Source organism: Cygnus olor, chromosome 9 (assembly GCF_009769625.2).
Source record: "Cygnus olor isolate bCygOlo1 chromosome 9, bCygOlo1.pri.v2, whole genome shotgun sequence".
Lineage (NCBI taxonomy): Eukaryota > Metazoa > Chordata > Aves > Anseriformes > Anatidae > Cygnus > Cygnus olor.
The window spans coordinates 11185884-11199862 of record NC_049177.1 but is presented as its reverse complement, the minus strand read 5'-3'; the positions used below and the strand labels follow the sequence as shown (position 1 = coordinate 11199862).

Below are 13979 nucleotides of genomic sequence, written 5' to 3'. Positions count from 1 at the left end.
AAGGAACAATCTCACTCCACATGAGTTGCACGGGTTCTTTTCTCGCCAAAAAAAGCCACGTGGCACAGCCTGCCATGCCCCAACAGCCACCCTGTGCGAGGACACCACCGCAAACCCGTTGGGTAAGTTGCTTCCAGTGCCTCTCTTCCCACAAATTCGGACTAAGAGGACAATGCTCAGCCTCACTGAGGAGTCAAATCGGTTCAGTCATGTTGAGTACTGGCTGTGAACCACTCCTATGTAGTTAGGATTTTTGTTCTTAGTTATCTACCTACCTTTTTACACACGATGAAACTGTGCTGGCCTCACTACTTTGATTTCCAGCCTGATTAAGTCATACCATTAACTCTCTCCAGAGCAGCCATTAAAACTGATTTAGGAGTTTGCAGGAAACACTTGAGGCTCCATTACCGTGACAGTTTATTTAATTCAGAATTGCCTTTATTCTGCATTTCACCTTTTTTTAATTCAGACACGCATACTCACATCTACATGCAACATTATTTAAACCTTCAGCAAGCCAAGTTCAGGAAGTAAAGCTGGCAAAAAGCTAATGCAGGTTCAAGACAACAAAAACACCACAGGGGAACACTTCTCAGTCAATTTAGCTCCCTGAGTTAGTGAGGATGCTCAGGAGCACCCCAAATGGAGGGCAAGACTGCAGCAACACTAACCTAGAGCTTATGCTAAAATGTTACTGTGACCTTATCCAGATAGTAAAGGCTTTTTTTCCCCCCCCTCTCCAAACCATGCGTAGAGCCCACACCTGCAATCTCAATTTTTGATGTTTGCTTTTTTAATGTGTAAGTCTCTTTCAAATACAGTACCAGTGTAAGACGTAATCAGCCTAGGTAGCAGGTTGCTGGGAAAAAGAAGAAGGAAAGAAAGATTAGTTTTCCAAGTACCTAAGATTTCAATAATGCCTAACAAAGTAATAATGCTCCACGAAATCATATTGACTGACACCATTTGGAAAAAATAAATGTAATTCTGTCAGATGACAGGCTCCTCCTATGTTAAACCCTCTCTCCACCTCGCATCCTAAGTAAGGCAAATATGCCAGAGCACACAGAACCTCCTGGAACAAGCCCAAATTGGTATGTTTTTGCAATACGCAGTGATAAAAGGAGAAAAAGGCTGCAGAAGAAATAACAGGATGCATTACAAACCGCTAGAGAACATGGGAAGCTCTTCAATAATGATTTTCTAGCCAAAGTAGTAAAACTTAAAGAAAAGGGAGGAGAACCTTAAAAAGAAATACCAAAAATTGTTAGGTTACAAACTGCACGGGAGGAAAGGCAACTTGGCGTGGATGCCTCCGTTGGGTTAAGCAGTACATTGGCCATCGGTGAACAACTTAAAACATCGGCTGCAGTTGTGCTTTGGCAAGCGTCCTTAAACAAGCCCACGTGCACAATACCAAGGGATCTAGTTTCTCATTACTGGGACCTGACTAACCTACACCAGCTCACATGAACTGTAAGACCAATGCTTTGCTTTCATTTCAAGGCAAAACCGACACCCTTTTACCCAGGCAACCCCTAAATTTCATTATGAACTTCCACAACTTTGTACCCCGCCAGCCTTGGGCACAAGCTTGAAAGAATAAATTAAACTTGAGCACAGACAAAAAGGTGAATTTAAGCAGCACCACATAGAAAGTGTCATTCTTCTCGCTGTTTAACATAACAAAACATCTGAAGAAGCTCAGAAAGGAAGGGGAGAGGCTGATTTTCCTTCCCAAATGCAAAAGATGCTGGGCAGCCCTTGCGTTCACTACAAAATTGGATCATGTCAGTCTAGCAGCCTAACAAAACACTTCTTTTCAAATGCCCTTGTGCAAAAGCAGTCTAGCTTCAAGTCTTTTTTTTTTTTAGCACAATATACAAAAGAAGCTTGCCTCTATCAGCATGGGAAAAATTAGACTTTATTTTTATGAAGCAAATCTGTCCTACAACATGCACTAGCAGTAACATGTTTTCCTTAAAGAAGGAGCCTATTTAGGATAAAACCCCAAGCAGCAGACCTCAAATCATCCCAATGCAATTCTGAAATACCCTGTCTAAAGCACAAGAGAATTAAAACAAATGTGCAGTACAGGAGTTAGGTGGACTGCTGTTAGACTAGAGCTCATACTCATATTGCAACAAGTAGCATCCCAGTAAGAGCAATCTGGTAACAACAGCTGACATAACTGGCCCTCCCAGCTGCCTACCCAGCCCTCTGGTAGGCTCCTGTCTGCGTACAGATGACTGAAATAAATGCCAATTTTCTTAATATGCTAGTCTGTAATTTGTAAGAGTTTCTTCATAAACAGCTGAGAAATCTCTGCAGCCTGATGCAAAATCACTGCAGCCGTCACAAAGCAAGCCACTCTTGCTCCTGAGTCACAGGCACCGAAATAAACTAATTGAAAAGAGCCGCATGGTGAAACAACTTACTAGCTTTGTGTAAATACTGCATTTCTCCAGAGCTTCACGTGCTCCAGAGAACAATAGCTCTTCTCCTGAGGATCTTGTCCAGGTCAGCCCTCTGGCCAGAGCAGGGACTTCTGCTCCAGGGTGAACATCCACAGGAGACAAAGAACCTCAGGCTTCAACATCCCTTCACCACCATCCACTGCCCTGGTCCATGCAACCTACACCTTAAAAACAAAGGTTTTTCCCAGCACTGAGCAATTTACTTTGTTGAGGGAAGGTACTGTATAGTTCTGCCCCCTCCGCCCATCTTCGCTCTTTATAAATGCACCCGAAGCTTGAAATGCCCGCCTCAGATCCTAAGCCTCGCTGGTGACTTCCACAGAAGGTTCCACAAATACGCGCTGAAAGACTTTTGATATTTTAATATACCAGGCTAAGCACATGAAAACAAGGCTGTAAAATTAAAAGTCAGCGCTTGGCTACAGAAACTTCTTTTGTAGGGTAAGAGAGCGCTTTCCCAGAGCAAGCCTTCCTAATTTGAATGTATTTAATTAGTTCCGCTCGGCAATCAACATGCACAAGGCTGAAAACACAACTGGGAGTTAAAAAACAAGGAAATCAAATACAAATTCCATATGCATCAATTTCATTTAGAAAACAGTGAACTATTGGAAATGTAACACTAAGCATCTGAAAATATAAATGGTTCTTGCATCCTATTCGCACACAGCCAGCACACCCAACAACGAAAGCAGACTTTCTTTAATAAAACGAGCAACAGATGAAGACCTCCTACTGCATTTTTAGTTCTCCGCAATGACACAACCTGCCAGTTATGGCTGCCACTTGGGAATTTGGGCTGAAATATTTGCTTTTAAACATTGTGCGGGTCACAAGTCTCCAGAAAAGATGACTGATGACCAACATGCCACTAGGAAAAGAGTAAAACCTTAATATGAAGATGAGGAAGAAGGAGCTTTTGCTTTCATAACCCAGGTGCTAAAGAAAGGCAAGGGACATGGCACAGTGGCAAGCTTGGAAGACAAACCACCAGGCAGCAACCTGCCAGTGCTCATCAATACATTTGCTAACTTTTGCTTAGAAACTTCCCTTCCCTGACTGTTGAATAGCCCTTCCCCTAAGACCTGAGACTTGGGAAAAGAACAAGACAAAAGAACCCCCCCACACACTTTTTCTTTAAACAGCTTCCCACCTCTTTGTATCATTGCCTATGTGCATCTCTGTCTCACCCAAGAGCTCTTTAAACCATTTTTCTAACCTTCAGTCTGTGCTTTGCTAGAAAGGAGTGTCTTCTAACCCAGTACCACACACCTTGAACACAAAAAAAACAGTATTAAGTGCACAGAAAAGGTCAGAAGTGAAATCACTGCTTGACACATCACCAAAGCATCCTGAAACAGGCAAATTTGTTGTGGAGGTGTTCTACATCAGCTTGCTCGTGTAGCGTGGTGGCTGGTGAGGCTCCAGAATGAAATCCATTCTTACCTGGCCAGAAAACCTCTCCCAGCAGAGGCATACGCCTCACTGCCAACAGCACGATTGCTCTGTAAGCTCACCTCGCTGCGCCTGGCAGGAGCGGAGAGCATACAGACCGGTTATTTACACAAAGGGCTGTTACACCTCTGCAGAGCTAACTTTTCACCAGCAGGAGATGGCAGACAGTAGGCAAGGCTTTCAACCTAAGGAATTATTTAACATAACTTCAAGGCACGACTGCATCCTTGAAAACCAACCAAGACTCCATAGCAGGGGATCTGAGTAGGAAATTTCACAGCAGCTAGCGAACGGGAAGGAAAACCCTTAGCTGAGAGCTCTCATTAAATCCTGACAAATATTCACTGACAGATCGCCCACAATGCACCTTCCTGATGCTGTTTTCATCTAATCGATGCAATTCACCTTACAGATGCTGAATTTGCAAGTTCAACACCACTGGCAAACAACATTTTTCTCACCAAAAGGCATTTGTAGAAGTCACGGAGCAGACCTTCAACAGGAAGCCTCCCCACGGAGATGGCACTTGCTGAAGTGAAAGCGAGTTGGACGAGATGATCTCCAAAAGGTCTCTTCCCCACCCCAACCTTTTCATGATCCATAATGAGGTTGGCAATATTTAACTTAATCCACACCAAAAGACGTTGAAGGCTCCTAACGCCCAGCTGCTTACCTTTTTGTTTGTCTCTGAACAATAGCAACAACTCCACCTCAACAGCCTGTCTGCTTATTCTTCCTTCCTTCACTTAGAGAAAAATCTTCATTTTTCTGACAGATAGGCTACAAAGACAGCTGAGAAAAGGGTTAGGAGACCACACTGTCCTTAACTGCGAGAAAACTATTTTAGTAGAATACAAGTAAACTGTTCTGAGGACACTTTTAAAATGAAATTTGCTCATTTGAAACTTAAAAGGAAAAAAAAAACCACCACCTCTCAACAAAACCACAAGTGGCTTTGCCAGGTCAGTGCACTTGAGTTACCTGACGAGTTGAGTCCAAAACAGAGATGCTGAAGAGAAGCATAGCACTGAGGTATTTGAAGGCAGGCAAAAATTGGTACCAGGAACCTACGTATCTAGTACCCGAAGCAGCAGGCAAGGGTAAGTGGGATGGCTGGGATAAGAATGGTGCACAGACAGGGCTGGAGGTGACAGAGGGAACTCTGATTTGCTCAGTAAAGTTTGCTTTATGATTCAATTATATACAACTTAATTCTTAGCACACCGTAGCTAGGTACATTTATGAAATAAAAAAGTAACCTATTAGTAATGGCAAACATCCCAGATACCATCATTGTATCAAGAAGTTCCATGTGTTTAAATTGTTCCTTTTGAATTAGAAGGAAAGTAACCACTGGGACTAGATAACAGAAAGAAAAGTCCCATGCTCATGAACTGCTAGTGTGCGACAAAACACGCCTTGAAATAAACAGCTTCAAGTGAAATGCTCACGGGTATCACAAACCCTTTAGGATTGTTTTGCTGTAATCCTCCTGGCCGAAAGGTAACCACCTTACCAAGATACGCCATGAGTCATTTGGACTCGCGAGCAGTGTGTGCTTGCAATATTTTGGTGTCACCTACCCACAGAAGCTGTGCCACCTTTTTTTTTTTGTTGTTCCTTTTCATTAGAGTAATCCATCCCCCTGCTGACAGAGTGATCCCAGCAGGACAAGCACTACAGTTCAGCAGTGCTGGCACCTTCTGAGCAGTGTCCCAGCCAGCAACCACACGGGCACGATGAGCTCAGGAACGAGTACTCAGCTGAGTATAAGTTATAAAAAACATAAAACACACGCAGAGCCCTCCCTCAATGCATCAGGCCCATTGGCTTCGAGACTCCTGCTTTAATTCCATGACTGACAGCACTGCCGAAGGGATAAATCAGCCCCTATGCCTGTTCAGGCACTTGGGAAGGTTTCAACACAACACCATGACTTGGCTGAAACACCACCAAACTCCACCCAAACTTAAACAGGTCCCTTCACCTCCATGGCAACCCCTCTACTCAGAAGAAAAATTAAAGCGCCACGGCTTTCATTTTATAAGGAATTACTGCACAAGGCCATCAAGTAGCCTCCTAAAGGCCAACACACCTCAGAGGACAAGCACTTTTAGTTTACCAACCTGCTCGAACTCACCATGCTAGCCCTGGCATCACAGCTGCAGCTTCTCAAGCTGACCAGCAGCAGCCCCAGCGCTTACGTTACTGCCCTTATCTTTCCCAAGCAGCATGGTGAAATCAATATACCGGTTAATTTAATTACGGCCATTCAACACCCGGTAAGTGGCAGCGGAATTCTAAAGCATCACATTAGTTTCATGCTGTTGCTTCTGCTCCCAGATCTCCAGAGCGGTCAGGGCAAATATGTGAGTTATCCGCTTGAAAGAAGGACAAAGGCAGAGCTGGAAGAGGAATAATGCGTTTGAAGCCTCTGCCATCGCGCCCTTTGTACCGCCACAAGGCATTTGCAGGGAGTGTCAGCATTCATTCTTACACGGGATCTGCTGGTGCTGCCGCCATTCAGGAAAAAAAGAAAAAAACTTCAAATCGTGAGGCACATCTGATTAAATGCGCTTCAGCCTCCTTGCCTTCACAGCTGTGTCCCGAGGTACAACTGTAAGCGCACACCGCTTTACTAGAGGAACAGCCTCCAGCTCAGGGCCCTTCCACTGCAAGCCAAGCAGCAACACCCTGGTGATCCTTTGGTGCAGGCAGTTTCAGGCAGGAATCAGTCAGCACGAAATCCTCTCCTGCTAGAGCTCAGAACTACGAAACGTGTGGAATTTGACTCTTTAATTCAGCTTTTCCAGTATCAAAACACAACTGTGAATACCAGAGGAGGAGGAAACAAAACAACACTTCCTCAAATACCTGACCTGTTAAAGTACCCACATACCAGCGAGCACAGCAGAGCTGGCCGCACAGCTCTGGCTTCCAGGAAAATGCCACCCAGGGATTCTTCACGCCTGCAAGCATGTTTCTTATCTGCTGTACTTCCCTCTGCCCAGCTGGTGTTTAATAGTGTCAGTCCCTGCCTTCCTCCCAGCACCGTGAGCCCTTCTTGCTGGCTCTTCTCATGCACGAAGGGAGCTCTTTGCCTTCATTTCCTCCCTCTTGTTCCCGTTCTGCCCACAAACCAGAGGGAGAAGGAGAGCATGTGCTCAAAGAGGCCGAACAATTAATGGTGAGAAATAAGATGCCGCCAAACAGAACGCAGGTGTAAAACCACAGGAGCGAGGAATGCAGCTCTGGGATTTTGTTTTCCTGGCAGGCTCAGAGGTCAGACTGCTCCCAAGGCCCCGACACACGAACGTTACAGGAACCACGCACATTTATCACGGGACAGACCTGGGCCTCGCAGGAGCCGAAATGGCTGCTTCCTCCCAGGCTGAGCAGACACAGCAGTACGGGGAAGCCAAGCCCCAGCTGCCCACGGCGTCCTCCTCGCCAGCCGGTTTGCAGAAGGGCCCGGCACGGGTCTCCAGCATCCTTCAGTTCCAGCACACACACCGGTGTGATTAACCCAGCCTCAGAAACCAACCGCAGCAATCCAGGGTAGATCAATGCAATTAAGACCTGGACTTCCCTCAGCCCATCAGCCCTCGGAATGGCAGCAGAAAAAGGGATTTCCAGGCAGTCCTCACCCAGGCTACAAGCTGCCTCCACGGGCTACTGTAAACTCCTGGAAGCATATTCCTCTGCTGGTTCGTAAACGTTACAAACACGGGTTTATACGACTGCACACATCTCTGAAGAAAAAGCCGTCCATACGCTATTTGAACTGAGTAAATTAACAGCAAGGTAACAGCACGGAGAAAGGCAGAGGAACTCCAAATGCAGCTTGTTCTCATAAACCTCAGAACAATATTGACATGAACTGTGGTACTCGGTAAATCAGACGGACAAGCATCCAAGCAGACTGGAGGGCTCCAAACCGAAAACAGATTGCTCAACTCCGTGATGCAAGCGACTTGTCCCAACCTGCTGCAGCTCGCCACACACCAGATGTTGCTGCACGCAGCCTCGCACAGCCCCGCCACCCCTCATCCCGCTGGGTTCGAGGGGGCTTGAGAGACGTCCACCTACTGAAAAGCCATCCAGTAAGCACCTATCACCTGAGGGGCTTTCCAGGGACAGGTGATAAAACAGTTACCCTAACCCGGTGCATCCATTCCAGTGGCACACACGAGCACACTTTGAGGCCACCAGCAGCAGCAGCAGCTCACTGTTTGGTGCACGGCGTCCGTCGGGGCAGAAGCTTGCTTTCCTGCTAGCAGTGTGCACTTGCTGTAAGTTTTTGAGTTCATGTGAAGTGAAAAAATTCCTTTTCGTTTTGCATATACCATGCAAAAATCTACAATTCTTCAGTGGCAAGCACTTAAAAGCTAGAAAATGAAGATTTAAGAACATTTGCCCAAAAGAACCAGATTCTGAGCTACAGGTCACATATCACATGGACACGTGCTTCAGGACCTCAGGGTACTCAGACACCTGCCCTTCAGCAGACAGCTCATCCGTTCGGCTGCAACGATAGAGGCACGTTGGTGTGTGGTTTCTGTCCTGAGCGGGTTTCGTGTACAAGCACCTGCATTTTGCCCATCTCACGTGGAAATCTATGTCAGGTGCTACTACCAAAACTCACTCAGAGCACAACGCCATCTCACCGGTGGTGCTCCAGGCTGCGATGCTGTGGCAGGCAGGTGCGAGCAGGCTTTGACCAAGGCTCTGAACCATTTCAAGAATCACAGGAAATGGATACTTTGACTTCCCAATAATTTTAACATCACAGCACATCAATTTTCAGGTCCTTTTCACAACAGGGAGAACTAACCAGGCAAGACACAGCCAAGAGGATCTCCGGTCACTGCAAACACCACGAAGCACTGCTGATGAATTCCTGCTGCTAGCTGCCCAAACAGCAACGTTAAGAAACCCGCTCCACGTCATTAAATGGAGCCACCTGAGACAGTTTAGCAAGAGGCCACCGAGCTGCTGGAGGGCCTGGAGCCCCTCTGCTGCGAGGAGAGGCTGCGGGAGCTGGGGCTGGAGCAGGGGAGGGCCGGGGGAGCCCACCCGTGCCCATGGGTGCCTGCAGGGAGCTGCCGGCAGGACGGAGCCGGGCTCCTTGCGGTGGTGCCCAGGGACAGGGCAGGGGGCACTGTAACAGATTTTGCATCAGTTTTGCACCTCACTTAACTGGACAGCCCCTTTTAGGCAGCTGCACGCTGGTTTCAAATGAATTTCTAGAACACATAAGAGAAGTCGCATGTTAATTTAACTCTGTAATTAAGCAAGAGCAAACGGAAAACCAACAGCACACCACACTCAGTATGAATAACCAGAAGAAACTAGGACCAAGATAGTAACTTTGCAAACTCCATGCAAACGCTGTAGGACCTCTGACTTAGAGATCCTCCCGCAATCCCATTAGCCCCCTCCCTTTAGTACAGCCCCTCATATAAATGCGTTACAATAGCCTTAATTACAGGACCATGCGGTATTTTTTTCCCTACAGGACTTCAGTCTTGTTAATATTCAGGCTAGACCTGTCTCTAAACAGAACCAGAGCTGTGTTACGAGGAAGACTATCCACACGACCAATGTCATAGCTGACAGGTTTGCAGCCCACAAATAAAAAATACTGCAGGGACAGGAAGAACGGCCAGCAACTCACAGCTGAAACTCAAGTCTGAGAGAGATGCACCCTGAATGCATTAAATGCTAAACAATGCTACGTACTTTTAAAAGATCTGATCAATTCCTTAATAATTAGAGCTGGCTACCTATATTAATGGGTATTTTTGAAGTTACTTTCTAAATCTTGGTTTGTTATCTGCAAAGCAGGGATGCGTGTGCCTTTATATCACAGACCCTGCAAAAAGGAAGTGATGAAGCACTGCAGCAGACAAATACCATATTCTGATTTCATGTGAGGATTTGAATGGAAGTCACTAAATAAAAGTACAGAGCACCTACTGAATAACTCACCACTGATTTAACACCATCCTCCCTGCGTGTTTAGCACCATGGCCCGGTCACCAGAAAAAAGTGCTACAACCACACGGCACTGCCATGCATGTAGAGGAAGCTGCTTCGCCAGACTAACTGTACGTTTAGTTTTATGCGCAGATCCATGCTAATTGGAAAAAGAGATAACTGCCATTGTCCACACAAACCAACTGCAAAAAGCTACGGGGCACCACGCTGGCAGCGCTCGCAGACATCCCTAAGAGGAGTTGCGGTGCTCTGGGCGGCTCTCCCCAGCAAGCATCACCCCACGTCACCCCTGTCTCGCACCTCTGGCTGCTGCTGCCACCGCTCAGGCTGTGCCCTGACCCACTGCCATCTCCTCCTACCTCCATACCACCTGCTGCCGAGCCCCGCCTGGCGGGATCACCACCCAGCACATGTGAAAACCACAGCTTTTCTTTCCCATAGGCTCACAGTTTGGACGGCTGAGAACAAATTCCATGGGAACGGCAAGAGATATTTCTGACAGAGGGAGCATCTGTCTGCCATATAGCAAGTCCTGCTTTCAGATCATGGGAATGCTGCAGCTTTTTCAAAATACAAATTGATCTCACACAACAAGACGAGCCAGTTTTCACCAGTTTTCGTCTGTAAATGTAAAGTTTTGATGATTTCAAAACGATTCATCTCGAGGCAGACACATGGTCAGAATCACATGGAATAACGGTGGAAATCTGGCATACACGCCCAGGGAAGCAGAAGGCAGTTTCCACTGTAAACCATACCATTTGCGCTTTCTCTGCTTCACAGAAAGAGCAGCCACAAATAATCTTAAGTCAATATTTCTTCACCTTCCACATAGAAGAGCGACAATCTCAATAAAAAACACAAAGTGTGTTTCAGTACGGCACGGAACTCTTATTTCTGAGCAGTGGTCCCCTGAGCCAGTACAACCTGGCAAGCAGTGGGACCAGCAGACCTTACCCCAGCCGCCGAGGACGCTCCAGCTTTGCAGGGAGGATGCACTCTATCACAGTCTATGGTCAAATCAACATTTTTGCGTGCTTACGTTTGCTCCCGATCAAGTTTGTGATCTAAACAAGCACCCGAGCGACATTAGGAAACATGGAAACACACCACAGGCTGTAGCAACTCTGTGTAACACTTGGGTTTATTAGCACTTCAGAGAGCCTCAGAGTTTTCCCTTCAACCGCAGCAAGACAGTAGCAAGAGACTGAGTTTCTTTAGAAACAAAAGATACAAGAAACTAGCTTTTATAGTTATACTCGCAGTTCCAATGAACCTAACAGTTTACTTCCGCAAGCACTGTCATTTTCCTATCTACTGTGACTTGTCCTAGTGTCCACTGAACCACTGGCTTCCTCAAAGAAGCTGCAGGAACTGGAAAACCTCTGCCCACTTGGGCAGCTCACCCACGCTGATGCGAGCATTTTCAACAATAAACTGGATTTGACGTAAACACACTACAGATACTACAGAGCGGAATGTTTTAAAGGAGCAGACTGTTTTGTCTTCAGAAGCGTGAAGAACTGCAACCAATGCATTTGTGTCCCTTTGGGCTTTCTTCTGCATGAGGAATACATGCAGGTACCGGAGATCTGTGCCTAGATGCCCAGCTAGACGACGCCTTATCTGCAACAGCTAGTACGTAGGACAGAATACCCCTAAAATGCAATCTGTTCATCAGGATCTATAAATTGATATTTCTTTCAGAGCACTAGAAACCTGTTATTTCCATGGTAGACTCAAGTTTATTTAGACTCCAAGCCTTTGGGGTCGCAGAACAGATCATTACATCGCAGATATTTTAAGCAACGTAAAACAGCTACAGACAACTTGAACAGTAAGTGACTTTAGTCGTGTTAGCACCCCCACAAGGGAAATTATGGGGTACAATTTAACTTTAAAAAAAAAAATCTTCCTTCTTCATGTTATGCTTAATGATGAATAATTACAGTAGCGGACCAATTGAAGCCTGAGCAAGTCCATCTACGACACATTTCAGGCACTAGACTTTGGATAGCTCAAACCTTACCATTCAGTATTTCCAAGATTAATTACTTGTTTAGAGACTCAGCTAAACAGCAAGCCTGACTGTTTTATCCTCTATCTGCAACAGAGCATCTGGCAGCAAGCACATGCGATGTAAAAATGATGACAGCAGAATGCTAATCGCCAGAGCAAGCCATAAGGGAAAAAAATGTTTACAGCGTTATTCACCCCCTGGGTCCCCTGACTGCAGTCAGCTACGTGCTTACAGAGCCCAAGTTCACTGGAGATATTTTTATTTTGTCCATTTGATGCAAAGGAAGTCATAAGCTGCTGGAAGATTTTGTTTTTCAGCTTACAGAGCCATAGGACACCTACTGAAAAATAAATCTCTGGGGATACCAACATACTTGTTTTGAGACTCCATCCATCAACTCTAAGCAAGCCAAAGTCCACAGAAAACAAATCTTTGTTTAAATCAGAGACTCTCCAAACACAAAGCTACTACGAAAGTCTTCTGCAGCGGGCCAGATGGGGGACTTCACAAACTGTCTCCAAGTCCTTGCACAGCAATTGTCAGCCTGCCTAGAAATTAAGATTCCTTTCACACACGCACCCAATTATTGCCAGGTCTCCTCTCTGCCCTCTGAATGTCACTCACCGTGCTAATTAAATCACGGGCCTCGGCTCATCTCCTCCGGGGTCACCCCGCTCCCAGAGCGCATCATCCCCACTCGCTCCAGCCCAGGGAGCCCCCCGCCACCACAGCACAAGAGCCCAGGCCCCTTGCCTCCCCTTTAGACCCCCCGAGCCCCCCACACAGGCTCATTCCTGGCCGCTCGGGGTCCTGTCCACACCCCCCAGTTCTCCCGCGGCTCCCCACACCTGGCCAGCCCCACCGCCACCATCCCCTCCTGACCCCCACATCCTCCAGCCCCCTCCATCCTCCCCCAGCCCCCCAAATCTGCCACCCCCACATCCCACAGCCGCCCCCCCAACCCCACAGACCCCTGCCCAGCCCCACGGACCCCCCTATCCCCACCACACCCCCCGGCCCCGGACACCCCCCGGTCCCTTCCCCCTTCCCCTCCAGGCCCCCTCCAGGCTCCGCAGCCCCGGGCCGGGCCGCACTCACCGATCAGCCGCCGCACCTCCTCCTCGCTCAGGTACAGGCTCAGGCTGGGCCCGGGGCCGGCGGGGGGCCAGGCCGGGGGCCCGGCGCCGTGCGGGCCGGAGCCCAAGCCGGGGCCGAGCTGACCGGCGGCGCCGGCGGGCAGCAGGAGCAGGAGCAGCGGCAGGAGGCGGAGGAGATGGCGGCGCGGGCCCCACCACCACCACCACCACCGCCGCCGCCGCCACCACCGGCACGGCCCCGCCGCCGCCGAGAGGGACCGGCCCCGCCACCCCCCGCCGTGCTCCGGGCCCCGGCGCCCCGGCACCATCTCCACGGGGAGGGAAGTGGAGGAGGAGGAGGACGAGGAGGACGGGGGCCCCCCCGCCCCGCCGGCCCCGCCGACCCCTCCTCACACGCCGCGGCCGCCAGCCCCCGCCCCGCCGCTCATGGCTGCGCCCGCCCGCCGCCCCGCGCACGCGCGGCCACCGCCCGGCCGCCTCCTCCTCCTCTTCTCCTCCTCCTCCTCCTCTTTCTTCTCCTCCTCCTCCTCTTTCTTCTCCTCCTCCTCCTCCTCCTCCTTCTCCTCTCTCCCACCCGGCCTGGCCCCGCCCCGCCCCGCCCCGCCGAGGTGCCCGCTCGGAGGCGCCCTCCTCGAAAGTTTCGGTCTCGGCACCGTTTCCTTCCCCCCCCCCCTTTTTTTTTTTTTTTGAGGTAGTTTTTCAACTTTGCCCGCTGAGGTGCAGCGTTTTAGTCAGCCGCTTTCTTTGCTGGGTTTCCCCCCCGCTTGAGGTGCCCCCTTAAGGAGCTGGGGGTCGGCCTCTTCTCGCAGATAACTAGTGACAGAACTAGGGAATGGCCTCAAGTTGTGTCAGGGGAGGTTCAGGTTGGAAATGAGAAGACATCTCTTCTCAGGAAGAGCAGTCGGACATTGGGATGGGTTGCCCAGG

At 48.6% G+C, this 13979-nt stretch overlaps 1 protein-coding gene across 3 annotated transcripts in view; it reads right to left on the bottom strand.

The window, feature by feature from the left end:
* The window catches only part of RYK (receptor like tyrosine kinase), a 57480-nt gene extending 44022 nt beyond the window's left edge, over positions 1-13458 (bottom strand). The window contains exon 1 of one of the 3 annotated variants that reach the window (XM_040567030.1): positions 13054-13458. In XM_040567030.1, the coding sequence (XP_040422964.1) occupies positions 13054-13360 (307 nt within the window). In that variant the 5' untranslated portion in view covers positions 13361-13458. The remainder of the gene's footprint in view (positions 1-13053) is intronic. The other 2 variants (XM_040567029.1, XM_040567028.1) reach the window with 2 other exon arrangements.
* Between the last annotated feature and the right edge of the window lie 521 nt (positions 13459-13979).